The sequence below is a fragment of the Crotalus tigris genome, unplaced genomic scaffold (genome assembly GCF_016545835.1).
Source record: "Crotalus tigris isolate CLP2741 ecotype Arizona unplaced genomic scaffold, ASM1654583v1 scf7180000017568.12009008, whole genome shotgun sequence".
Classification (NCBI taxonomy): Eukaryota; Metazoa; Chordata; class Lepidosauria; order Squamata; family Viperidae; genus Crotalus; species Crotalus tigris.
Window position 1 is genome coordinate 261,837 of NW_024096478.1, and position 27,894 is coordinate 289,730.

At 37.0% G+C, this 27,894-nt stretch overlaps 1 protein-coding gene and 1 long non-coding RNA gene across 2 annotated transcripts; both read left to right on the top strand.

Moving 5' to 3' along the window:
- Window positions 1–41: 41 nt before the first annotated feature.
- Window positions 42–10,177, top strand: LOC120311527. The gene is made up of 4 exons (XR_005557644.1): window positions 42–179; window positions 680–853; window positions 1,271–1,364; window positions 9,504–10,177. It is a non-coding gene; the product is annotated as an uncharacterized LOC120311527 (long non-coding RNA).
- A 5,215-nt stretch (window positions 10,178–15,392) lies between these two features.
- GDF9 (growth differentiation factor 9) lies at window positions 15,393–16,919 on the top strand. Its single transcript, XM_039350836.1, has 2 exons — window positions 15,393–15,543; window positions 15,985–16,919. The coding sequence occupies exons 1-2, from the start codon at window positions 15,420–15,422 to the stop codon at window positions 16,917–16,919; spliced, it is 1,059 nt and encodes a 352-aa protein (XP_039206770.1). The 5' UTR covers window positions 15,393–15,419.
- The last annotated feature ends 10,975 nt before the right edge of the window (window positions 16,920–27,894 follow it).

The following is a 27,894-nucleotide window of genomic DNA, read 5'->3' on the forward strand; positions in this document are numbered from 1 at the left end:
GGTTAAAATAATGAACCTGAAACGCTGGCTTCAGACTAACTGTGTTTTAGCCTGACCCAGATCCTCTCATGCAAGAGGAAAAGAGAAGCGCCCACCAGCATACAAAATGATAAATAGGAAGATTTACGTGCAGCTTAGAATTTGTGTCGAGGCTCGGATTGTAACTAGACTCTTTTAAGGTATTAATACACTGCATAGAATGGCTACACATTTATAAGGCTCTTAATTTACAGTAAGGATTTCAAACGAATCCTTTGTCTTTGTAGAAAATTATGGTAAGGCTGTCCTGTCTTTTTCTTCTTCTATGTTGCAGACGTTAGCGAAGTTTGACTTCAGAATATTCTGGCAATGCTTCCAGCTCTTTCTCTGACTTTCTAATTACATACTTTGTTCCCAGAAAGACGCTGGCAAATTATATGCATGAGGAAAATCATAGTGTGGAAAGTATGTATACTTGGACTTCTCAAATGTCAGGTGCATATTAAAAATCTAGGATTGGCCAAGTGCATCCCATATATAATTCATTAACAACTGCTGGGAAAGACTGTTTTTTCAACAGTAGAATAATTGTTCCAGGCCACAAGGCCTCTGCTACAATTCCAAAAGCTTCAATTAAATGTCTTCAGGTAATGCAACTAAGAGGAGAAACCTTTCTGAGATTTTTTTTTTTTTAAAAAAGGTTCTCAACAGAAGCAGACAGCACTTAGCAAGACTTCCAAAAATTATAACTGGATATGTGAATAAAAACTTCCTTCTCCCTTTGTGACCTGGGTCATGAAAGAGTCCACTGAAGTTGAGCTGCCAAAAACCTAAAGACCAGGAGATGGCATCAGAACCATAAGCTCTCCTGAAGGTAACATTTCACAAATATTCTCTGGAAAGTTTTACTTACAATAAACTGTAAGTAGAAAATTCATAAACCTGACACAGCTGCTCTGTTTCACTTGAATTTTGTATCATGAAATATGAATGACGATTGTGTGTGGGGGGAGGATTTTTCAGAAGGCAAAATCTCTCAATTCTCTCAAAACATTTTTTTTCAACAGGCTTGGGGATCCCCGGATAGGGAGCCCACACCTTGGTTGTGTCCTGTGTAAGATTCTGATGCCTTCTCTCATGAACTTGTTTGTATTTACATTTTAATGTCTTAATGGCTTTTGAAGAAAGTTTTCATTGCTCCCATTTGTGAGATGGGCAGTCATATAAATTTGACTGATAAATAAAGAAGAACCTAAAAGATATCCAATTCTCGTTCTTCTCCTTTGTGCAGAGCCAGAACAAGACACCCAATTTTTTTGAGGTGAGGACAATAAAATGAACTTCCTTTGCTCCATCTAGAGAACTGACATTATTGTAAAATCAAGGTAAGTTGATATCTTCCACAATACCATCAAGTAGCAAATCACTTTAGAGCAGTGGTTCTCAACCTTTTTAATGCCGTGACCCCCCAACCGGTCGTAAGTCGAGGACTACTCAATCGGTCGTAAGTCGAGGACTACTCAACTGGTGCAGCACCGTTTGCAGAATGGGACTTTTGGCAGGCTCAGCAGGGCAGAGATAGTCTGGACAATTCCTATTGGCTTTTGAAAGCCAATAGAATTAGACTCTATTCAAGAGAGTCTATTCTATTGGCTTTCAAAAGCCAATAGAATAAAAGGGAGTAGCACAGCTAAGGAAAGGGGGAAAAAATGGCAGACTGCGTTGTTTGGTGATCCTGTGAAATGGTCATTCGACCCCAAATGGGGTCGCGACCCACAGGTTGAGAACCACTGCTTTAGAGGATACAGTTTCATCCAATGGCCAAATTTTTTTTAGTCTTCTAGCAGGAGAAATTGGTGCTCAGGAAAGACGACTAGATAACTGCAGACTATGGCATCTTCCATCTGACCAGGTTGATGGATTCTTCTAATGGCACAATTGATCTTAGCATTAAGTTACAAGCTTAATCTTACACCTCCTTCCATTCTGTGCACATTTATGGGAATAAGTAGCAAAGTGGCAAAGAAGTTACAATAATAATCTTCCTTCTTAAGTGACAGAAAGATGGTGTTTTTAAAAAAAGAAAAATAGAATTGGAACTATAAAATTCTTTTATTATTTTAATTGATAGACCATTCGTCATTCAACAATCCCAGGGATGAGATGTTCATTGAAATATTTTTACTTTAAATTACTTTGAGATATACTGTAACTCAAATAAAATACTAAATAAAAATTTTAAAAATGCAAATTTCAAAAGTTATAAGCATTCTAAAAAGAGCCCCTAATGTATTTAAACATGATAATGGAAATATTTTCCTTTGTAAGACAATATTACTTGATAGGAAGAGTGCCATTGGTCCAATTAAAAATGACACAAATAAATATGGCTATAAAATCACAAAGATGATATTAAAGATATAAGACATAGAAAATTAAGTAAAATGATCTATATCTGCAATGATAGCTCCCAGATTAAAAATATGAAAGCAAGCAGTATCATGAAAATACTGCTGTATCAAAACTGTATCCATCACTTCAAACATTGCTCTTTGTTCCTTAACTTTTTTAATCCAAGAAACATTTTACAAGAAATAGAATATATGTAGTTTAGGGTTAAATTGTGGAGTGCTGGTGTGTCTCTGTCTGTGAATTCCTTGATTAGTACTGTTTTCTGCTTGATCAGTCAACCCACTACAGTACAACTAACACAGGCAGAAAACAGAAATAAAAACATCAATATAATAATAAAGTAATAATATGCAAGAAAAATTTAAAATGGCAGCCCCCAACTATCAGCACTAATACTAACTCATAGGGTCCCCTAACTTTCTAACTCCAGCTTGGAAGAATAGCCAGGTCTTTTATTAGACACAAAATCCATTGTGTTACATCAACTGAATGGTGATAGATTTCCCTCCTAGCAATCCAGATTGGAAACAGTTAATCCAAGAAAAAAAGGATCAGAATTCAGATTAATCATATTTGTTAGAATGAATGAGATTTAAGAGATTAACATACGTTGCAGTAAGGCAAACCAAGTATTGGGACAGCTCTAGCTCCACTCCTACAGCATAAGGCAGTACCAATCAGTACAAAGAAGCATTTCATACAAAGCATATTCATCACCACGCTATGTTACCAGTATCAAACATGGACACTTACAATAAAACATAAATGAAAGTTAGTCACCATGGAAATAAGATGTTTGGGGAAAGCAAACATGACCAGAAGAGATAAAATCGGAAATGAGATTGTAAGAGAAAGAGTTGTAGCATAGAATCAATCTTAAACTGCATACAAAAACAGCAAATAAAATGGAGAGGATGTCTTGGGATTCCATACCATATAAGGCATAAACAAAAAGAGGAGAAAGGCAAAGAACAAGAGGCAGACCCAGAAGAAGATGGAGAGACAACATCAAAGACACACTACAACAGCATCAAATAACAATGGTTGAGGCCCCCAGAACAGCAAAAACCCGAATTTTGTATCTTCCTTGACTCCCGAAGCTGTAAAAGAAAAGAAAGAGGAGGAGGAGGAGATGATGATAATGATGATGATGATGATTTGTTAGATACAAACAGAAAAATTCCAGTGACTTCTCTATGTTAAGTGTAGCACCTTTATATATACTATTTATGGAGCATAATTTTCTTATGCTCTTAAAATGTAGGAGGTTTGAAGTTGGATAAATACAGCATGTTGCTGTTATTTTTGAAACTTTTGCTAGACTTCCTACCAGTGTGAGAAATAATTCTCAAACCACTTTTTAAAATTTTTCCTTCCGTGTCCCCAGAGAATCCTGGAGATTTTCCTGTCGTCCATCCTCAGTCCTGGCAGAAGCAATCGATGTACAAATAATATCTACCTTTTCTCCTTGCCACCTACTCTCCAGCAACAGGGTCAGGAGAGGAATAAGCTTCCATTTCTTTTTCACAAGAAAAAGTCTTAGGCAAGGAATTTATGGCAGCCAGCCGGGTGTCTATATAACAAGTCATCCAAATCAAGATTGTTTTCAAGATAAGGCAGAGGAGGTAGAAGAGTATCAATGTTGTCTCTCAGATCAGTTCAGATTCAGAATTAGGCACCTCTTGTACAGATCTTTTCTGAGCATACAGGCTAGGAACAACAAGGTTTTTATAAGCAGTCAAAAGCATTGCCCAACCACATTATCCAATATGGGGTTAAAAGTGACCCCCCACACACACTTCTCTAAAATGCTGCCCACATAAATAGGTGTTCCTTCAGGTATTTGAATCCAAAACTACAATGGATTTTCTAGGTAGTTATCAGAACCTTCAACTGGAGTTAAATAATTTGGTAGTCAGCAGCATTCTTTAAATATTAGTATCAGATGATGAGCCATATGGTGAGCCAGTTTGATGAGCACCAGGGTAGAAAACTGGAGACCGTAAGTTGCAGTCCTGTCTTAGGCGCAAAGCCAGCTGCGTGACCTTGAGCCGGTCACTTTCTCTCGGCCCTAAGAAGACAATGGCAAAATGTTGCTGAGAAAACTGCAGAGACTTTGTCCAGGCAATAGCCAGGACTCAAGGCTGACTCAAAGGCACCGAAAAAATTGCCACGCTTCATTTGGCTCTGTGAGGGAGAATTATGGCAACCACATTTTATCTATTAAAGTAACATATCCACATATAATGCATGACAGCAGAAGAGGAATGGCACAGCCCAGATGCATCCCATTTCTCTCTCTCTCTCTCTCTCTCTCTCTCTCTCTCTCTCTCTCTCTCTCTCTCTCCTTCCCCCTCTCCCTCTCCCCCTCCCCCCCTCTCCCTCCCCCCACCCATCCACCCCCTCTCTCTTTTTCTGGTAGCCACTCTGACTACAAAACCCTGTTTGACTTTTCACAAACCATTTGGCTATATATGTGGGCGTGGGGCTCCGAATGTGTTAAGAGCCCTGTCATTTGGCTTTACTATTACTTGATTAATCTTCACAGCTGCTGCTTACACTTATTTTGTGGATGTTTTTATTATTTTGATATTTTTTAGATTATTTTAAATGTTTTGTAATTTTAGAATTGTAAGCTTAGGTGAGTTGGCAGCTATGGAAACTAAATAAATAAAGATAAATAATAAAACTGATTTTCAGCAATAAAATGCCCAAATCTGACCACACGTCTTTTCAGAGGTTAACATAGTAAGAAGCAAGATACTTGGATTAAGAACCATACTAGGTTCAATACACAAAGGAGCAAACATTCCTGATCCAGGCATGCAAGAATCAGCTCCTGCATAACAAGGACCTCAGTAGTAGCAACATATACCAGTAGACCACCTACCCACTCACAAACAGCTCTTCAGAGTCAAATTATAGTTAGGGGCCTAATAAATGGAACACAGGTAACATGGGACACACATGACTCAAAAATCCTTTGCTAGTGCAGGAGATTGTGTGTGGTGAGAAAGCTAGGACACTCCCTAGAAACTCTACCCATGTGTCATAGGGAAATATCACAGGTAAACAATTGCATCAAAATACTCTTTCTTCAGATTAGGGAGTCAATCACTCAGGTGCTGTTTCTTTCAAATTAGCTGCCCCATCCCTATTCGGAGTTTAGTATTGTAAGCAGGTTCCAAAGGGTTTCTTAATGGTTAAGAGGCTAGTAAGTGTATGTATTTATATTTATTTCCTTACTGAACTTCCTTTCTTATTTATTTATATAGAGGATTTTTTGTAAAACACAAAAATACATTTTAACCGTATTTGAATTTGATTCTTACTTAGACCTGGATTCCCTATGATAGATCCGAAGGTCTGTTTTTCCCACACTGCATCCTTTGCATTTACAGGCAGTCCTCGACTTACGATCATAACTGAGCCCAAAACTTCTGTTGTTAAGTGAGACATTGGTTAAGTGAGTTTTGCCCATTTTACAATCTTTCTTGTCACAGTTGTTAAGTGATTCACTCCAGTTGACAAGTTAGGAACCGGGTTGCTAAGTGAATCTGGCTTCCCCATTGACTTTGCTTATCAGAAGATCACAAAAGGTGGCCTCATGACCTTGGGATACTGCAACTGTGAAAAACGGTCATAAGTCACATTTTTCAGTGCTGTTGGGTCGCTAAACGAACTGTTGTAAGTCAACGACTATGTTTATTTATTTTCCACATTTTGTTTTTATCAATAACTCAAAGCAGTGAACATACCTAATATGCCTTCCACCTATTTTCCCTGCAATAACAATAACAACAACAACCCTGTGGTGCAAGTTGGACTGAGAAAGAGTGACTGGTCACCCAGCTGATTTTCATGCCCAGGGCAGGACTAGAACTCACACTCTCCTGATTGGAGACTGGTGTCTTAACCACTAGTCCAAACTGCCTCTAGTCTTATACCCTTTTTATATTCTGTTGTTTTACGCTGGCCATTGGTGGTAATAAAGTTTTTGTGATCCAGCTTGTGATACTGAATCGTGTTCTTGCAGGACACATCCTGCCATTGCTTTATCGTTCATCTTCCCTATATGTTTTATCCTGGAAGCCAAAACTATCCAGAACCAATTTTATTTCTGTCTTTTTGCCCTCGTGTCCATGTTGTCTGTCTACTCTATATATCTGAGCAGGCAATATCGTTCAATTCCAGAATATTAAAATTTGCTGCAATGTTGCAATTTAGTCAATGCCTGAACAGCAAAAAATAAAAATGAAAAACAGACAAGCCTGTTTTTCTTTCTTTCTCTAATTGAGAATGCAGGAGGTTAAGCCCCCTTCCTAAATCCTGAACCATGACAGGTGGCTTGTAATATGAAAGACCCATGAGGAAAAACAAAGTCTGGCTGCCTTTTGAAAAAGCACCTTTGGGACAACCCTGACCTGGATAACTGAGAATCTCCATAGACAATTGTGAGATACTTTTTTCCATATTCTGGTGGGAAGGAACGAGTTAAAAGCAACACCAGCGTCTTCCCTGTTGTTGGAAGAAAGTCTGCAAACCTCAAAGCATTCCTAACTCGTTAACACACATTTTGGCCAAAGCGACTGAAAGCGAGCCAGAAAAACAACAAACAGTGAAAAAGAATATAAACGGGGACTTTAAAATCACCAACCACATTTAACCTGAGAACTGAGTTTGGGCATGAAATATTCGGGAAGAAGTGTTTAAGCTCTTCATAAATTTTGCAGAAGAGATTTAAAAAAGAAAGCTGTGAAAATGAAACCGTTTTTATATTTTTTAAGTGAAAAGTGAGAAAAGAGAAAAGAAAAAGAAAGAAAAAAAAGAGAAAAGCAACTATTCCTCTGCATGGGATAAACCAGCTTTAATAACAAATTATTATGTCCCTGATATTTGCAGGCATGGAAAGACACAGTTTTTCTTTCCCCCCCCCCTTTTTTAAATCAGGGATTCAAGTGACAGAGTGAGCTATTTTTAGAAGTTTTAAAACTTGCAGAGAGTTACAGCCTTAGAATTCTCAGCAATACTGAGAGGGTGTGCAGAATCCAGGGCATTTGGAGATAGAAAAGAGAAAGAGAAACTTTGGAGAAACAAGCAAGGTAAGATAGGCAAGATTCCCTATACAAGTAGTCCTCGACTTACAACAGTTCATTTAGTGACCATTCAAAGTTACAATAGCCCTGAAAAAAGTGCCTTATGACCATTTTTCACACAACCATTGCAGCCTCCCCATGGTCACATGATCAAAATTCAGATGCTTGGCAACTGACTCATATCTATGAGAGTTGCAGTGTCCTGGGGTCATGTGATCCCCTTTTGCAAACCTCTGACACGCAAAGTCAATGGGGAACCAGATTCATTTAACAACTGGGTTACTAACAACACCTGCAGTGATTCACTTAACAACTGTGTCAAGAAAGGTCTTAAAATGGGGCAAAACTCACTTGACAAATGTCTCACTTGGCAACATAAATTTTGGGCTCAGTTGTGGTTGTAAAGTCAAGGACTACCAGTAGACAGACCATAAAGAAACCTTAACCCTAACCCTAACCCTAATCATAACCAAAACTAAACAGAGGTTAAACAATACAATAAACTATGAGCAATATGAAGAGAAATATGTCAACATCTGTAGTCCATGAGAAGAAAGATTACAAACAAGATCAATTACTTTGCATTCAGATGCCTATCAAAATAAAACAATCAAGACTTGCAATCTGTAAATATGAAGACAGTGAAAGTGAAGGTGTTTCTGTTGGTAGCAAGTCAAATAATGAATAACTCAGTAGGAGAAACTAATAGTTTGCAATAGTGCAAATGAAGACAAAATGTTCTCGTCCCAATTAAGACTGTGAAACCAGCTATCAAGAAACTTGATGAACTGCTATATTTCCTTTGAAGAGACTCATGAGCTTTTAATATACACTGAATTACACTGCATTAAAGCTGGGAGGACAATGCCAACTCAAATTGATTAATAGCCTAAAGAATTTTTTTTCCATGTGTAGATCTGCTAAGAATTTTTTAAAAATTATATTTTATATTTATTGCCTTTTTGTCTAACTGATCATGCTCCAATTACACTATATCAAGTCTCTTATCATTTTTTTTAAAAAATATGTTTAATTTTGAAAGTGTTTCAGATTGGGGGGGAAATATGTGCTTGGGAGGCAGATTAAATAATTTAGTTGCAATAATCTGCCGTTTATGAAATTAAATATAATGGTTATGCTTCTAGCAATTTCTTTAAATAGATAAGAAATGGTAAACTGTTTTGCAAAAAAAATAAAATAAACATAATTTGATTTTCCTTCTTTTTGTATGAGGACTTAACCATAAAAATAATCAGGTGGTTATTTTCAAGTATCCCTGAAAATTTCTGTTTTGTTGTTTAGTTTTATTTGGAGATTCTATCTTTATATTGCCTGCATGTAAGAATCTATTTCTTTTTCCAAGATACCACTCTCTGAGAAAAATATCCAATATTACGATATTTTCCATAAAATTAAGATAAGGCTAATATAATTAAAGATTATGGATAGTAGCCATTCACTGTGGCTCCTTCAGTTTACTCCTTTCAAGGCTAGGCTTCAAATCAAATCATTCTGTGACTTGATCAGAAACTGGATGAATATCATGTTGGGGTTTATCATCATTATATAGCACTTCTGCCCCCCTGTGACACTATACAGAAACACATTTGTCCTTTCTCCAGCTATTCTGGAATGATTTTACAAATGTTGTTTACATGCCAGTATCATAGAATCTTTCATGCCCCTTACCCCTTCTACTTTTCCTCAGCAAAGGAAGAAGGCTGGCCTGAGAAATAATAATTGGCCTAAAGTCACCGGTAAGTTTCCATGGCTGACCAGGAACTTAGCCCTTGATCAGTTTCATATCTGCTCACTGTCTGTGCTCCCCCATATGCGGGAAAAGTTATATAAATGAGGGAAGACAAAGTTTAGTTCATGGGTCAAACCAGCCAAGATCAATCTTGGAACAAAACTTGTTTTGGCAGGCTGTTCTATAGCAAATAATTACTCTCCTTTCCTTAATTCATGTCTATTTATTTGTGCTGGATCTTCTTTTCTTTGTTTTTTTTCTTCCAGGATCAGATGCCTATTAATCAAAGAGAGCAATTCAAGTTCCTCTCTCCATGTAGTGGTTGAATTCCATCTAAAGCCCACTTAGCTTCTTTCTTACCTCAAAAATGGAAAGTCTAGCCACAGTGGAGGCTTTGTCTCCTACAACGCTTCTCATTGTCCTTTTAATTGTTCTATTGTTCTTTTCTTTCTTTTTTTTACTATTACTTTAATACACTCAGGTATCCCTTTGCTTGTACCTCAAAACATTTTTCTTGATGTGCACACTTGTTTGCTGCTTTTTAAATAAGTGAGCAGCTGTCAGTTTAGGTTATGCCTACACTAGGGTCAAGAGAACAATTTGGAATGTGCAGTTTATACTTTATACCTGAGCCAGATGTCACAGGGACTGAACAAAATGCCAACATGGATGAACCCGCAAATAAACATGATCTTCCCACAAAGTTTGTTCTGTTTTTTATTGTTGGCTGTCCAAAGTCAGGTACTTGGAATGGGCAACCAGGTAAATTAATTAATCAATTAATTGATTGATTAAATTAATAAAGCCATGCTTATGCAACAACCCATTCGTTTGCCTGGCTAATACTACCAATAGGTAGACATATTTCTTCCAAGGCATAAAGGATCCCCAGTGCATCCCTCAAGACTCTCTCATAGGTCCACAAAATCAAATTTATTTTCTAGTCTATGTTGAAAAATCATGAGAAGTACTAGTGGCAGCAAGTGTATTAATTTTAATTTTTAATATGGTCAATATTAATAAATATAACCCATGAAAACCCATGTATCTTTTGTGATCCTCAGTAACTTTTAGAAGTGGGAAGAAGTCCTAAGGGGGAAAAAAAGAAACATTGGTTTAGGTTAGACTACCTAACAAGAATCTGGTCAATGTTGAAGGGAATAATTACATACCACAAGCTCATGACTGACAATAGACACAAAAAAACATCACATTAAATAGGGACAGAATGTGGGATCAATTCAACAGGTGACAAGAAGTCATAGGAGGATGATCTTTACCAGAAGTTTCACTAGAGGGATCAGTAGAAGTTGAAATAGAATCCATTGATATAGTATCATAATGATCCAATCCATAGGAATCTGCTGGAATTACAATGAAGATAATAAAATGAAAATGACTTTTCTTAGAATCTGACATTTGTGGTATTACAAGGTGTCAAGAAACAAAGGACTATGAACTGAAAAAAATTATGCAGTTGTTTCAACATGACATGACCTTATCTATGCAGAATGGCATCAGTTTCTAGGAAGAAGGAATAATAATCCCACAATTGGCAGAAATCAAGCACAAAGTCCATTCATAGCATTAGAGTACTAAAAGTTTTTTACAGCAAGCTAGGATGGGATTTGGATCCAAATACTTAACATTGTATGGTACAAAGTAGAACCTGCCATAAAATTATTTTGGAAAAAAAAAAAGCAAATGCTGCAAGGCCAAATCCATATCTAGCATTGTTTGTTCATCAAAAGACATCAGCCACAAACCTAAATCTAGCACAAAGGTTACTAAGACTAAGAATAGAGAAGCTGTATTTGAATCACTGGATATCTCTTAATGAATTTAGGAAACAAGAAATAAATTACAATTGTGAGACGGAGATCGTCCAGTCTTACAAACAGGGCCCAAACAGGGAATCTAGTGCCTCCTTCAAAATAGAGCAGAGTCCAGCACAAAGCAGCATCAATACTGGCAAGAGTTATGTGAGGAAAAGATGAACTGGCAATGAAACTGAGACATACCTTAAGGAAATAATGGATTCATCAGAAAATGTTATGAACTCATGTAAGAGTGCAACAAGAAGTCCTTGTCATGCCTGAACTTCAGCAGAAATCAAACAGGGGTCCAGAGTAAAGAACGCAAAAGAAATTTTTGCCAGAACTAAAGTGGAACAAAATAAGGAATGGAAGAGAAAGATTTTCATAACTGAATCTAGAACCATTTGAAGTAGATGAACTATCGAAATATTTGCAGATCAGAAAGGCTATGTTCTAGCCCAGTTCTTTTAAACAGAGCCTGAGAGTAATTCAATCTCTTAAGAGACTTAGGGGCTAGGTCAGGACAAACTTCCTTCCTTTGGCTTGATAGAGATCCCACCAGAAATAGCCGTAAAATATTCTTTGAATAAAGTCTATTTGGAGGCGAAACTTCTCTGATCGTGTACTCCTCTTAAAACTGAATGGAGGATGAAAGGAATGGTAGGGTCCTCCTAAGCTATTATAATAGAGTACAAACTTTTTGTAGTTCCAGTGCTTTCTTGAGGCTAAAGTGACGTGCAGTCCTTCATTTCTATTGTCTTTGTAATTGCCAATTTACAATTCTGACAAAGCAATCTGTTGTTCTCTTGTCTGCTTGTTGGGCCTACATGAAGATGGAAAGGGAAGAAAAAATGGTGGGTATTGCACTTGCTTTGGTGGTATCATCACCCACAATTAGCTTTGCTTCCTTTCTCCACTGCAAGCAAATAGACTCCTCAACATTAACTAAGCTCTCTCTCTCTCTATGAGCTATTCTCTAGACCAGGGCTTTTCAACCAGTGGTACAGATACCACCTGTGGTACATTGGCACCTGGCAGGTGGTACACGACCATCCTAGAAAAGTGGTAACGGGGCAGGGGAATAAGCTGAACTGGTGGCAGCACTGCACAAGCCTGAGTGAGAGATGGCTGGAGCTGCAGGACTGTCAGGGTTCAGCAGAAGTGCCAGGATCAGTGCTGCTTTCCAGTTGATCAGCGCTTCTTTGGGGCTGTCAGGGCTCAGTGGAAGCGCCAGGATCAGCGCCAGGCTCCAGCTGGAGCTCGGCAATGATCCTGATGCTTCTGCTGAGCCCAGAAGAAGCACCAATCAGCTGGAATGTTGCAGCATCTCCAGGGTCTTGTGATTTACATTCAGATGCTTGGCAACTGATTCATATTTATGATAGTCACAATATCCCAGGGTCATGTGAAGTGACCAAAACCTGCTGCAACCACCCAGGAGATGGGGGAAATAAAAACCAAACACCCCCCCCACCCCCGCTGCCAATCCTCAACAGAAATGCTCACAACAATGAAAACCTCGGACAGGAGGAAGAGCGCAGGTGGGCAGGCAGGTGTCTTGCTTGGCTGTGCCTTGGGGGGCACTTTTTTCAGTGCCATTGTAACTTCAAACAGTCGCTAAGCGAACTGTTGTAAGTCGAGGACTACCTGTACTGTATCACTTTTTTCCTTGTTTCTTTGGGGTCATCAAGTTTTTGACACCTTACTAGGTAACTGGTAGTACTCGGATATTGCCATATCCTAAAAGTGGTACAATGGGTGAAAAGGTTGAAAAGCCCTGCTCTAGACCTCTGCCATAAACAATGCCTGGAATTAAGTTATCTGGAAATCCTGAGAATTTCAGAAATAAAAAATGCATAGAGACTACAGACTTTACAATGTAATAAACTCATAAAGTCTACCTACAGAAGCTGCTCATTTCTGGAGGAGAAGCGCCCCTATTCTGAATAGCCCCATATCACAAAAGAACATTTTAAATGCTAGTGATCAATTCTCTAACTATAATTCTCTGAACAAAACCCTTTAAATAGACAGAAAAAAATTCAGATTATACAACTTCCTTATTATTCCTTATTATTTAAGGAATTTCTGCCAACCACAACTGAATTCCACTCACACACCCATACCTAGAGACTAGGAAAACTCAGAGCTGGAAACTAGATTGGAATTTTAAACAAAAACATTCTGGAAGAGACCAATGGCAACCAGTTGTACATTACTTCCAAATAAAACCTACATATCTCCACTACATGTCTATAGCATGCACAGATAGGTTTTTTTTTAAATTATGGTAGGATAGAAATGTATTTAATAAATCAATAGTTATAACGAGTTTCAGTCAACATGAAAGAATCTTTAACCTCTACATTTTGTGTAAATTCCAAAGAAACAATAATCAAATATACAAATGTATAACATTATGTAAATAAAATACTAAAAACATAAAAAACAACCTGCAGAATACACAGCTTAAAAAAAACTCAAAATTGCATGACAAATGTTCATTATTGAGTAAGGACAGCAGAATGCTCTTGTGAAGTATTTCTAAATAAATATGGAAAAATACTATAAGGTATGAAAATCAAATTGGAGATCTGTAAGAAAATCCCAGTACCTTTGAGGCTAACAGCCATAGCAGGGAATACCTTTAGCCTTAATGTGATTTGAAATCCAGTTTACAGATTCAAAGCACTACATATGCTGTTTTGGATCGTTGAAGAATATTTTTTGCTCCTCATCTTGTGGTAACTCCTCTCTATCAAGGGAACTTAGAAGGAAGTCTTCCAAACAATATGTAATTTGTTTGGAAGAGACAAAAGGCACATACTGGTACACAACACATTAGCTAACTAGCCAATCTATCTATCCAGTCACTGTATTGTGAAACTGCATAATGAAACATTATGAGGGTCTTTGGATTTCTCCTCTGCGTTAACTATAGATTGGAACTTGGTAGAAACTGTTACTCAGGAGTTAGGCTTGCTTGCTAGATTTGCCAAGGATTCTAATTAGAAATCTTCAGTAATAATTTTTCAGCTATAGAGTAGAGTAGAGTAGAGTAGAGTAGAGTAGAGTAGAGTAGAGTAGAGTAGAGTAGAGCAGACCTTGTAGGTCTTCTAATCTTCTAGTCCACCCCTTGCTCAAGCAGGAGAAGCTATACCATTTCAGACAAATAGTTGTCCAGTCTCTTCTAAAAAAAACTTCCATTGTTGGAGCATTCACAACTTCTGGAGGCAGCTGGAGGAACTGATTGGAAAGCTGTTTATTCTATTTCTTTGCCTCCTTTTTCCAACCACTATAAGTTCTTTTAATAAAAAACAAGCAGCAGCATCTGCAGTTCATTTTTCCCTTCCATTTCATTATGGAAAACTCTATAATGAAATTATCTTGCCATTCATTGTGGCTTACGCAGAAAAAGTTATTTTATACTGGATCATTATTATCATTCTTAAAATTGTAGAGGTTTTTAAAATAAATAAATAAAAGAGCCTGTTTATTTTATTCACCTTATCATAAAATAAAACAAGTTATACAGTGGTAATATTGACCCTTTCTACCCTCCAGGAACTCATTATTCCCTATTTGCTTGTCTTCACTTGAAAGACCAATGAAATGAAAAGCACATCCCAAACCAACAGTAATCTGTGAATGTTTCTTTAACATGCACAGGATTATCAAATTAAATGTTTCTAGCATCTGGCACTAAAGTTAAGCACAGCTGTAGTTGTAAAATCAGGTCTAACTAACCTTAAGCACAAGTTTAAATCTCTCTTTTCACAAGGAAGTTCTATTTTGAACTACAGGCTTTTACTTTCTGGAAAGTGTTACAGTGTCACAGCATACATTTCACCACATGTTCCAAATTATTTTAGTTAATCTAGTTTTAATGTTACTAAACCATAGGGGAAAGGGGCTGTCACTTAAACTTATCCACAAGCCTGAAGTAAATGGGATGACACCATCAGGTGTGTGTCTTTCCTTAGTGTCTAATTAGTGCAGCTTTATTTAAGAGGCTAGAAGGAGCTGCTTCATTTTTTTGAGGGTTTGATCTGTTATGAGGGAGATAGTTACTTTGCCTAACTAATTCTCATCATGAAGCTTTGGAGGGGACTCTTTATTTGTTTCTACTTGAACGGATTGTTTTTTCATGGGGTCTTGTATTCCCCCAGTTTGAGACATGAAGGGACTTCTCAGCCATTACTGCTGTCAGAGGTGCAGGACTCTGAGATATCTCCTCCATCGCTGTTTCTTCCCAAAGAAAATGGCCAAGATCCATATGCCCCTCTTTTTAAGCTGCTGTCTGGCCACAATCCCCAGGGCTTGGATATCTCAAGACTATCTCCAGATTCTAGAGGTCTGAGATACATGAAGAACCTGTATAAAAAGTTTGCTACCAAGGAAGGTGTTCTTAAGGGCAACAAAAGGCATCTCTACAACACCGTCCGCCTTGTCACACCACAGGCTGAATGCAAGCATCCCTCTACTAATAGTATGTGAAAACTTTGTTTGGATTAACTAATTTTTTTTTGCCCCTTGTCAAAATACGGGTCTGAGGGAATCCTTCCGCTTCTTGCTTGTTCCTCCATGTAAAATGGGATGGTGTACATCTTTGGGGTTTCTTTTAATAGTGTAAAAATATATATTTTGCTATAGTTGGAAAATTACCTTTTCTTAGTAAAATGCTAATAATGTGGCTGTTTTGTTTCTCCAAAGCTTTATACTGATAACCTTTTTTTAAAATGGGTATTCAAAATGGCCACCACTCTAAAATGACTGCCTTCCTTGCCATTTGCTGAGAAAAAAAATGTATGCCTAATCAAAAGTCTTACTGAGATTAATTGCTGTCAAGTATAAAGTGATTAAGAGAAGCAAACTGGGGGTGTAGGATTGCTTTGTTTAAACATTCTTTTCTTCAATCTCTTTGCAGGAGATCTTCATTCAGTAGACCTGTTTTTCAACTTGGATTGGGTTACTGTCCAAGAGCACTTGCTCAAGTCAGTCTTGCTCTTCTCATTTGATGAGTCTGTTTCTACAGCCTCAAATCTTACATGTATTTACAACGTGATTGTTCAGGAAAGGGATGCCTCCAGTCAAGTGTGCATCAGTGTTCCACATGTATTCAACCTGCATTTGGAACTTAGATGCGAATGGATTGAGATTGATGTGACCACTATTCTTCACCCTTTGATAGTCGCCAAGAAAGGAAACATCCATATGGCTGTGAATTTCACCTGCTTGAAAAATGAACATTCTCCCAACTTTAAATATGATTTCTTCAATATGTCCCAAAGATCACTTTTTCTTCTCTTTTATACTGTTGACACTGGTGAGCACGCTTATCACAGACGGAATTTTCTCCAAATCAGAAGGAACCTTAAATCTAATCTGAAAAAGGGTCCTTTCACAGTTCCTGGTGAAAAGGCCAGGAAAGGCCTTAAACAGGGAAGAAGGGCACCTCGTCATCGAAGAGAAGAAGATGGGAAAATGAAAAACACTCCAGTTCCAATATTTAACATAAGTCAGTATTACAACCAGTTCCCTTTTCCTCAAAATGAATGTGAGCTTCACAGCTTTTGGCTGGAATTCAGTCAACTGAACTGGGACAAATGGATAATTGCACCACATAGATACAATCCTCACTATTGCAAAGGTGACTGTCCAAGGGTAGTGGGCCATCGCTATGGTTCTCCTGTGCATGCAGTGGTCCAGAATATCCTTCGTGAAAAACTGGATCCTTCCATCCCTGAACTTTCCTGCATTCCGGCTGACTACAGTCCTTTGAGTGTTTTGAAGATGGAGGCTGATGGATCAATTATATACAAAGAATATCGCAATATGATAGTGAAAACTTGTACATGTCGTTAAAACCCATTGTGATGTAATGATCCTTGTAGTTTGGTATTTTCCCTAATTGTGAATTGCCAATTACTTGAAAAATAAAGTGTGGAATGCAAAAGCAGATAATTCTAATGCAGCACTTGTTGTTCCTAGCTTTTTCTGTTCTGCAAAAGAAATTAAAAGGTTTTCTTTCTTTTCAAAGTAGAAAAATTATCCATGAATTGTGGGAGGGTTTTTTTTGGTTTGACAAAAATAAAGCAGTTATTTCTCTAAATTAACAAAGGGAGTAAATACCATGTCATGCTATATCTATAATAATAATAGTAGTAAAGTTGGAAGGGACCTTGGAGGTCATTCTTGTTTATTCTTTCCTGTGTTAAAGTTAATATAAAAAATTTTATGACAAGTGTTTAGGCACAGATGGTCTTATTGCTAACTTTCTCAATAGCTTAATTTTTATATTTACTTTAAGCGATTGAAGCTGGTTGTCTTGAAACTATTATAACTACCAGATGTAAATTTCATTTTAAAACAATGGACAACTTTTTTTTCTGACTCTGTAGCTTCATGTTGCAAAATAATAAGTTGCAGTTATCAGGAAATAACTTTGAAATTTTGTAATGACTATGTGAAGATACTTCTGCAATAATCAGTAAATTATGTTCTGTTATGTACAAATATTGATAATGGTATAAGCATGAGCTCTATGCAGAAGTTACCTCCTTGCAGGCTTGATATGGGTGCTAGGACACCCTTATGCCAGTGATATAGAATAGAGCTGTTAGGGACCTTGGAGGTCTTCTAGTCCAGCCCCCTGCTCAAACAGGAGACCCTATACCACTTCAGACAACTGGCTGTCCAGTCTCTTCTTTAAAAACTCCAGTGATGAAGTGCCCACAGCTTCCGAAGGCAAGCTTTTCCACTGGTTAATTGTTCTTACTGTTAGGAAGTTTCCCTTTAATTCCAGGTTGCATCTTTTCTTTGCAGCAGACCTAATAGGCTGAAAAAAAAAATCCTTTTATAATGGGCCTTTATCAGATTTGTGACTTTAGTTAACACTGACATTCAGGTTTTAAATGCTTTCAATTTTGCATTCTGATTTATCAATGGAAAATATTCACCTAAATAGAAATTAAAAATGTGCACCATGTTCCATGATAGTGAACTTTAAAAAAGTAGGTGTTCTGTAGCTGTCTTAAAGCTTTTTAAGCTTCCGTCTTTAACTGAAATGCCATTTATAAACCTGAACCCTTGCTGTTAATAAATGTGAGTTGTAATTTGGCTTGTTTTTTTATTTTTCCATTAATCCCTCCTTTATTAAAAATCTTTTGTAGCAAACTTTGGTAGTCAAATGCTTGTATTGGTTTAAAAAAAAAAGGTACTGCCTAAATGAAAGTAATTGTTTTTACATTCTTGGAACTATCTAGGTATGTTGAAATATGTAAACTTGATATTAAAAACAGCCATGTAGTACACAAAAGACAATACAATCTTACCTAGTTTGTCTGCTATCTGAAGTTTGTGGTAGATTTTGGAATGGGCCATGTGAAGAGGAGGTATCTCTGTAATGAGCAATACATCTGTGATAGAAGGTGGATGAGATATGGGTTGTCAGTGTGCAAATAGAAGAATATTGCAGGAAGGGATTATAAATTGGCACACTTGAATTTTCATGCCTTGGAAAGTAACCGTGGATTAGTAGAAGAACAGATGGCATTTTTTCCCTATGTTACAATGCATTGAGTTTCAAAGCTGGCTGTGAGTGTTAAGCTGAAACTTAAAATGTCCAGTGGGATAGTTAGCAACATTGGGTGGCTTGAATAGTTTATGAAAAAATAAGTTTGATTTGGACAATGTGCTGAATCAAACCATGTTTTTTTTTTAAATTGCAGCTGGATTTGTACAGTAAAGCACAATCACATATTTTTCTTAGATTAAAATATGCACCGAGCCTTCATCATGTTACCTTGTCAATGCTGAGCTATTCCTTCAGTCATTTGGTTGATTTACTGCTGCTGAAGCTAATATTTCCAAAGTTTTGAGCTACATCTCCTACAATCTCATTAACTATGCTTAAAGAGCCTAATGAGGTTTGAAATCAAAAAATGGTGTCACTTTTTTAGGACAGACCTACTATTCTTCCCATGGCTATGGCTGACAATGGCTCTGATTCCCATAATAGTTAGTTTCCATTAGCTGTTCTTTTATTGAATATGTTGAATACCAATTTTAAAACCAAAGCACTGTTGGCGTTGATGCCAGTGATCATTTATAGTACACTGATATCAGGTAACATCCCAGCGACTAGAGTTACTATACCAGGTTTATATCCTGAACCACAAATCCGCAGCTGCCAAAAAAGCCAACACAGTTCTAGGCTGCATTAACAGAGGGATAGAATCAAGATCACATGAAGTGTTAATACCACTTTACAATGCCTTGGTATGACCACACTTGGAATACTGCATCCAGTTTTGGTCACCACAATGTAAAAAAAGAGGTTGAGATTCTAGAAAGAGTGCAGAGAAGAGCAACAAAGATGATTAGGGGACTGGAGGCTAAAATATATAAAGAATGGTTGTTGGAATTGGGTATGTTTAGTTTAATGAAAAGAAGAACTAGGAGTGACATGATAACAGTGTTCCAATATCTCAGGAGTTGCCACAAAGAAGAGGGGATCAACCTATTCTCCAAAGAACCTGAGGGCAGGACAAGAAGCAATGGATAGAAACTAATTCAGGAAAGAAGCAACCTAGAACTAAGGAGAAATGTCCTGACAGTTAGAACAATTAATCAGTGGAACAACTTGCCTCCAGAAGTTGTGAATGCTTCAACACTGGAAGTTTTTAAGAAGAGATTGGACAACCATTTACTTGACTAGATGACCTCCAAGGTCCCTTTCACTCTGTCATTCTGTTAAATAGCCAAAGGTTGTGAGGGACAAGCTCTTTCTGACCTGAAAGCATCAAAACGATATAGTTTGGATGTTTGTTATTTCCTTAATATTATTGCAGCACCAGCAGAAAATTTCAGCATTTTCATGGTTGGGTTGAGGGGTTTTGTAGTAGAAAAGCAAAGGCAGGAACTGGGTTGGCAGCAATGGCTTTCTATTTAGAAAGAGTGAATTGTTGAGACCAAGAAACAGTGATGAATGATAGGAATCCAAGCCAGATCTCTAGATTAAGTTTGCAGAACAACATGTTAAATCAAATGTGCTTGGGTGGTTGGTGGCTTAGGCACCTTCGTGAAACTGACCAGTACAGTTCAGTGCAAAGTCAGACACTTAAATTAAACAATGGTCCAGTTAACCATCTTAATTTTTGCTTGTTAGTAGAATTTATACTGAAATCACAGGCTGGTTTCTATGCCTATTTTAAATATAGATGAACATACCACAAAACACTGTTTTATTATATGGAAGCGAAGCAATGATACTAGATTTTAATGTTGGATATTGGCTTGTGATAAACCTGTAAATATCACAGTTGTCTATATTAATGTAGGAAGCTAGGTGCAGAGGAACAAAAGGCATAAGTAGTATAGCACACACAGATTGACATAAAATGCATTAAGAATGTTGTATATGTAATTTGCATGAATTCAGCATTGGAGAAAATACTATATAATATTGTATAGCCTCACAGTCTACATCATTTATAATGTCTTGTTTGTGTAATGTGAAAATGGAGATAATTGACAGTGAATTCACTGTGATATCTAAGGCAAAAGATTCTTTATAAAAATGCACTATTTTTCCACTTGCTGATTTTGAATAACATTACAAGAACAGGTAGTTTGACTGATGTTAAGACTAGAAAGGTCAACTATAAGTTTGGAGAATGGCCTTACCAGATCCTGAGATGATGTAGAACTTCTTATTGATCCAAAGTCCTGACCAACTAAACGTAAGTAACTGATGATATTTTGAAAAAGGCAAAATGGATATTACTCCAAATGTGGGTCTTGATTTCTGTTTGTTCTCTTCACCCCTTTAGTAAGATATCTTTTGCATGGCTGTAATTGGGTTCTTTCCAGCCCTTCAATTCTAGGATAGTCTAAGCATGATGGATACTAAGCAAAACAGGACTTGGCTAGTTTAGGGAAATGCAAAGTGCAGGAAGGAACAGCCTCTGATCCATTGCTGGATTTTGGAAATTGAGCAGTGGCATCAGTAGCTCAGGGGTAGAGAGCTTTTAAGCCCAAAGCAAGAGAAGGAGAGATAGCATGTAGATGAGTGTTCAAGGGATTTAGAACATGTAAAGGGAGCATCATCAGGAGAGGATGGCATGCCGGTCTATGCCTAAGAAGGCCTACCTTCAAATGTTCCCTAAACAATGAAGTCTCAGGCTAGCATGCAGGACATGCCTGCCTCAGGTGAAGCTATAATTGTGCTAATCCTATGGAGAACCTGAGTGGAAAGTACAAAGGTGGTTCCCTAGATTTGCCACATCACCTCAAAGGTTGTCAGAACCAACTCATGTGGGGAAAAAGGAGAGACCACAGTGGTGGATTTTACTAACTGGTCACTGAAAAGGGAAATGATAACCATTCCATAAGTGGATGAACAAAGTTGTTGAGACTGTAATGGATCTGTTGAGGTTATTGATATATTTCCACCAGGGCTGAATAAGAGATGTTGTGGCTGATCTTACTCGATGTCTGGGAGCAATAAGGGATTTCATTCCAGCAGAGAGTGGCTGTTTGTGCAGAAACCTATCTGGCTTGCTGTCATTTCTTACACTAATTCTGGGATACCACTTGTCCTGAAGTAACAGGTTTATATTTTGGGAATTGAATTTATAATTCCTACAGAGCAACAGATTAAGATTGTGGCCAAAGGTGACTTCAGCCAGTTTTGGTAGTTCTGAAAATTACCAGCCTTAGGGAGGCCTTAGCAATTTACATATTTATTACCTTGCAGTGTGTTTTCTTAGGGCTGCCCTTGAGGACTATTCAGAAACTACCATTGGTGCAGTGGTTTATGTGACCCTGCACCCTGGGGATTGAGAGCCACTTTAGCAGCAAAATCTTGGTCACAATAAGATGCAGTGCTGATAATAACATATGAAACTTACTTGCTATGAATTTGGGAGAATTGCAGGACCATCTCTTTGGTATGGAATCTGTCCATCCTGTTCAAATTATCCAGGAGAGAATGTAATGGATCTGCTCTTTGAAAGAAGTTAGAGACATGGCAGCCTGCTTCTCTGGAGCAGACCCAAGCTAAAGATCCTGATGCTGTTAATATTTTAAAAAGCAAAAATATTTACTGTATGTAGAATATGTTTCAACACATCTTTGGAGTTAAGCGTTGCCTGGTATGGGGGTCAGTAATTTTAATTTTGTTTCAATTATGTTTTCATTTCAGATGTTTTTGTGTAAATGAGCCATCTTCAGTAGGTGGATCTCTGTGTAGTAAGGAGGTAAACAACTAAATACGGATGCAGAAGAAGGAAAATATGTGACTTCGAAAAATGGGACTATGCGGTTGACGAAAGGAGGTGAGGTAACATAAATACCTGTGAGTATAGTACTGTACATAGGTATGAGTATATTTCTGCTCAGAGAGCTATAAGCCAGTAAGTAGAATCTGGATATTTCATGGAATCATATTTGATTCAATAAAGTACTTTTAGTTGTTTCTTTAAGTCAGATAACTGAAAACTCATAGTTTGAAGTTAGAGACATATGTTAAGTTGACCACACTGATCCAGAATGGTAAATAGACAGCAGAAAAAAATTGGAACAGTCCATTATAGCAGCTCTGTTTAGTTTTAGTTAGTAACTGACTTTGCTCTGTTTACTTGAACTTTAATTTATGAGTCTGGGAGAGACAGATCTGTGCTTTTTGCCCCTGTAAGCTAAGATTCCAATGTTTACCTAACGGTTCATTGGGTTTTTAAAAAAGGCTTCATTTGGCAAAAGAAAAATGCATAATGTTTGCCTATGAACTTTATTTAGGTAAATATTTATTACTTCATGCTATTTCATCACTCAAATTAACTGCACTATTTCCAAGAAAGTCTCTCTTCAACATGGTAATCTTTTTGTATACTGTCAGGAAAGTTGAAACTAGCTGATGACATTTTTTTGTATTTTAAATTGACCATTTAAATTCATAAATGCTAAAATTAGCTTCAGGACATCAGTTAATGTAAGTGCTGGTTGAACTAAAAAGCTTTCAAGATTTTTTCCTGACCTTATGGTTTTCACTTCATCCATGGCAGGAATCATTTTCATATTTTATTCTGAACTTAGCAGGTGGGCAAAATTAGACACATTCTGTTCTTATAACAGGGCAGTCCACTGTACTTAGATAACACCTTGTGTGTGTGTATATGCAATATTAAAGGATGCTTTTTTTCATTTTCTTCCCATCCCATAAATAATATCATAATTTTCTTCACATCAAGATTTTCATTTTCTCTTTCAATAGAACCCAGTTTGAAGTAATTAATTGGATACCCAGCTCCCCTATGGATAAGAATCAGTGCATTTAAATCGGGAACTCATATTAAGTTGATTTGTAAGAAGGTGCCTTATGGAATCCCCACTCAGTTTGCCTTTATGAGGTGATAAATACAGACCTTGCTAAGTGCAGTCAGATTATAGTGATCTTTCAGGGTGGATAGATCCTTTTTTTAATTATTTTTTTTTTGCTGCCATTCTGTACTCATACTTACTTCAAGAAGCAAAGTTATCTTAAACTGATCAATCAGCTTGTTCTAAAAGCTTGTATGATTCCCAATCAGTTCCACTGTAACAAAGCTAATTAAACTATAAACTTGTCAGTGCCATTATATCTAATGTATTATATACTATAATTATATAATATATAATTTCCCACCATAATTTTAATCATAAAAACCAATTCCACCTCTCCTGAGCAAAGTACATAAAGGAGAGTGTACAAAAGCTCCTTCAAAGCTATGTAGATATAAATATTTTCATAGGAAGTGTTGATAGTCATATGGAAGTAAAATGGTCAAAATGTTGTTCAAAATAGAATGTTATTGTTCTAAAATATAATTTAATTAATTATATAAACAAATATGACTATTTCACAATCCACTTTTTGAAAAATGTGGTCACTGCATTTCTAGTAACGTGAATTAAAAAGTGTCTGGTGAAACTATGCTTTCAATAGCTTAGGGTTAGGCTTAAAATAGATGAAATTTGGACAGTCATTATTAAACTAGCATATTCACAATTAACAATTGATCATCAGATGACCCAGAGAAGACTAATGCATATTGTGCCATTTTTTAAATTGAATATTACAATTATTGAATTTCTTAGAATAAAAAGAAGCAATCTCAAAAATTGAATTTTGACACCAACTAGGACACTTTGAGTTGTAGTCCACACATCTAAAAGTTGTCAAGGCTGGGAACTTTATTCTACACTTTTGATCAAAAGTGTAAAAAAAAAAAAAAAAGGTGCCAGAACTCACACATGTCATATAACCCGCCTTGCCTATTCTACAAGGTTTATCTTTGTAGTTGAAAAAAAAACCCTTCAATTTTTAGTGTATCTAAAAGACTAGGATTTTGTTCAAGGTAAGTTAATATTATTAATGTTACCATGCACTGTGTGGCTTTAAATTACAAGAAGGCATTTTATTAATCTTTTGGGACATTTACCACTGGCATACCCATTTAGTTTAATGAGTGGAAATATCAGCTTTCTATGTGGAATGAAATTGGCCCAATAAAACAAAATTTGGTTGCTTGTAAAAGATTGAATTATTTTTAAGAAGTTGTCAAACAAGGTGGAAAAATGTACATTTGGAGTTTAATATGGATATTGACTTGAAACAAATTAAAGTTAAAACTTTGTCAGTGAACAGATTACTTTTATCTTTAAGTTAAACCAAATTTAATAAATAGATCTGATTAAATCTCATACTGTAGGTCTACCTTTACATCTGACCAATACATCATTAATATATATTATTATTAATAACAATACCTCCAAATCACAAGACATTGGCTTTATTATTATTCTTCCCCTCTGTAGTTTGAATATAAAATATAAAAAACTAAAAAGAGATTTTCGTAGACATCCCAGCCTTTGAACTACTCAAGGAACTGAAACAGCAAAGTTTCGCTGTTGGACAAGCTTCCATGCCAGCCGCCTTTCTTTCCTCTCACTTTGCCTCTTTTTAACCTCACACCGCACCTTCTGTAAGGGAGAGAAAAAGGCTCACTCACCCTCTCATGAAAGATGGCCTCCATATTTATGTGTCTCCCACCGCCACTATTGGCTTCCACACCACATGGTCCGACCCAGCACATCAAGCCACGCTCTAGTTGTGATGCTCTGGTGCCTCATGGCTCCTCCCAGAGGAGGCAGACAGCGCCAGAGGGAACCCTGCTCGCACCGTACTGCCAGCGGAGCATTTTCAAAAACAAATGAGGATAGAAAGGGAAACAATAGGAAAAGAATGCAACTCTGGAAAATCCATCGAAAAAAGGTGCCAGAACTCTGTTCCAATGCGTTCTATGACAAAAAAAAAACCCTGGTTTTGATACTATGACCTTATATTTCTGCACTAAAGGACATAATATGGAGACATTGATTTTCTGCCTTTATTTCTGGATAAATAATAGGGTTCTCTGTGGAAATAGATACCTTGAAACAATTGTATTAGATTTTCTCCATTTTTGTCACAAAATAGATTTCCAGACATTTCAAGGACAGTCATAGTAGTTGTTCCATATCTTAATCAAGTCTTATCCAATATCAATTTTGTAAGTGAAGAATGAAGCAAAAGAATCAGACTGAAGTGGGAGAATTAAAAGTACAATGCACTCATGCTAAAAACCCAGTTTCTGTATTTCTCCACTTTCATCCACAGATCCTTATCTATAGCAGTAAGTACCAAACATATACAATACTGTGGCTTTCCCACAAGAACAATTAGTTGCTTGGAAAAGTCATGGAAGTAGGTAATTGTAATTAGAGAGGTTAGAGGTTCAACTTCAAAAAAGAAAACATCCTGTGCTGCTAGGAAAAACAGATACAAATAAAACAACACAAAGGGAACAGTAAGCAGGAAGTCTCATGTAAATAGAACACTGTAACAAAGCTTGCAGGATCCAACTAAGTGAGTATTTGCACATAAATAAAAGAACTATATTTTGTGCATCTGATGGATTGATTAGATCACAAAAGATTATGAAACAAGAGATCTTGAAGATGTCACAAGGCCCTTGATTGTTATTTCTGAACAAGTAACAAAGGCAGATTCTTTCTGTTGGAGTGCCAGCTCCAATAATAATAATAATTTTCAAATAGTTCACGGCATCACTGTTTCCAACACCAGGAGCAAGACATCAGGGTCTGATTATGTTTAAAACTTTTTCATCACAAGGTTCAACACTGTGCTCTTCAAAGAATAACAATCCATGTTCTAGTATGAAGTACATAAACGTTCATGGGCCACTGATAAGTAGAATGGACCCCACTTAGGTGATTTTAAGTTTCAATTCTCCAAGCAATTTGTCAATATCTTATATAATCTGAAACATACACATTAGGGCTGTGCAAACAAGTCAAAAGTGGTGCTCTACAAATGATTCTTGACTAGGTGAAATATCTCATCTTAAAGTGACAAAGCACTTTGGCAAGATCATGAGGCTACTTCTTAAGCTGACTCTTTTACTGTTACACCAAACTTGCTTTCAAAGACTACATTGGCCCTTATTTTTCTGAGACACATGAGAACATTTTATTAGGCACCCACAGAAATGGACTAAATGAAGTAAATTTATCGTAAAGGGATTATGCTCTCTCTTTCCATGCAGGTTTTAGACAATTCCTGCTCTTACAAGTCCTGTTTGACAAGCCAAAATATTTCTCCTGTGCAAAGTATTTTGAAACAAGCTAAGATTAGTTTCCAAGAGGTTTGATGAATTACTTAGAATAAACAGTACTTACATGGAAACAGAAAACATTAAACAAAGCGAGCGTAAGTGCTGGATTCAGAGAAATTCTGCATTACTTTATGGGCACTTTTTTGCTTAGATGAAGTGAAACATTACTTAAGTTTGGGCTTTTTGTGGAGTTGGTAAAAGAAATTGTTGTTGTTGTTAATTGCGAAGTCGTGTCCAACCCATCGCGACCCCATGGACAACGTTCCTCCAGGTCTTCCTGTCCTCTACCATCTTTTGGAGTCCATTTAAGTTCACACCTACTGCTTCAGTGACTCCATCCAGCCATCTCATTCTCTGTCGTCCCCTTCTTCTATTGCCCTCAATCTTTCCCAGCATTAGGCCCTTTTCCAATGAGTCCTTCCTTCTCATTAGGTGGCCAAAGTATTTGAGTTTCAACTTCAGGATCTGGCCTTCTAAAGAGCAGTCAGGGTTGATCTCTTCTAGGACTGACCGGTTTGAACGCCTTGCAGTCCAAGGGACTCGCAGGAGTCTTCTCCAGCACCATAGTTCAAAGGCCTCAATTCTTTTGCGCTCAGCCTTTCTTATGGTCCAACTTTCACAGCCATACATTGCAACTGGGAAAACCATGGCCTGGACTATACGCACTTTTGTTGGCAGGGTGATGTCTCTGCTTTTTAGTATGCTGTCTAGATTTAGAAGAAATACTATTTCTTAACATATGAGATTAATTAAAATGGGCTAGAATATTTCATCAATAAGCATTTGGTTTTTGTAGGATGACTAAGTAGTACAGAAGTCCCATAGTACCAACCCTGAACTTGAGTGTAATACGTAGTTCTATTTATTTTTATTATTAGTGTTAGTATTGTTTGTTGTTGTTGTTGTTCTTGTTGTTGCTAGTTGTACAGTCAGGCAAATGTTTAGACTGGATTTGGCATTTTTATCCACCTACCAAATCCTTCTCTAGAGTCACCATATAGGGGAAAGGGACAGAATAAAAATTTAATAAAATAAACAATAATGAACCTGGTATAGGCAGATATTTTTATTTAACAATATTAAAAGTATTGTTGCATGATGTAAGCTGTTCCTAGTAAATTTTG

Coding starts and splice junctions, on each gene's coding strand:
- GDF9 (XM_039350836.1), top strand. CDS start 15,420: ATGAAGAACCTGTATAAAAAGTTTGCTACCAAGGAAGGTGTTCTTAAG. Junction 15,544..15,984: donor CAAGCATCCCTCTACTAATA/GTATGTGAAAAC, acceptor TCTTTGCAGGAG/ATCTTCATTCAGTAGACCTG.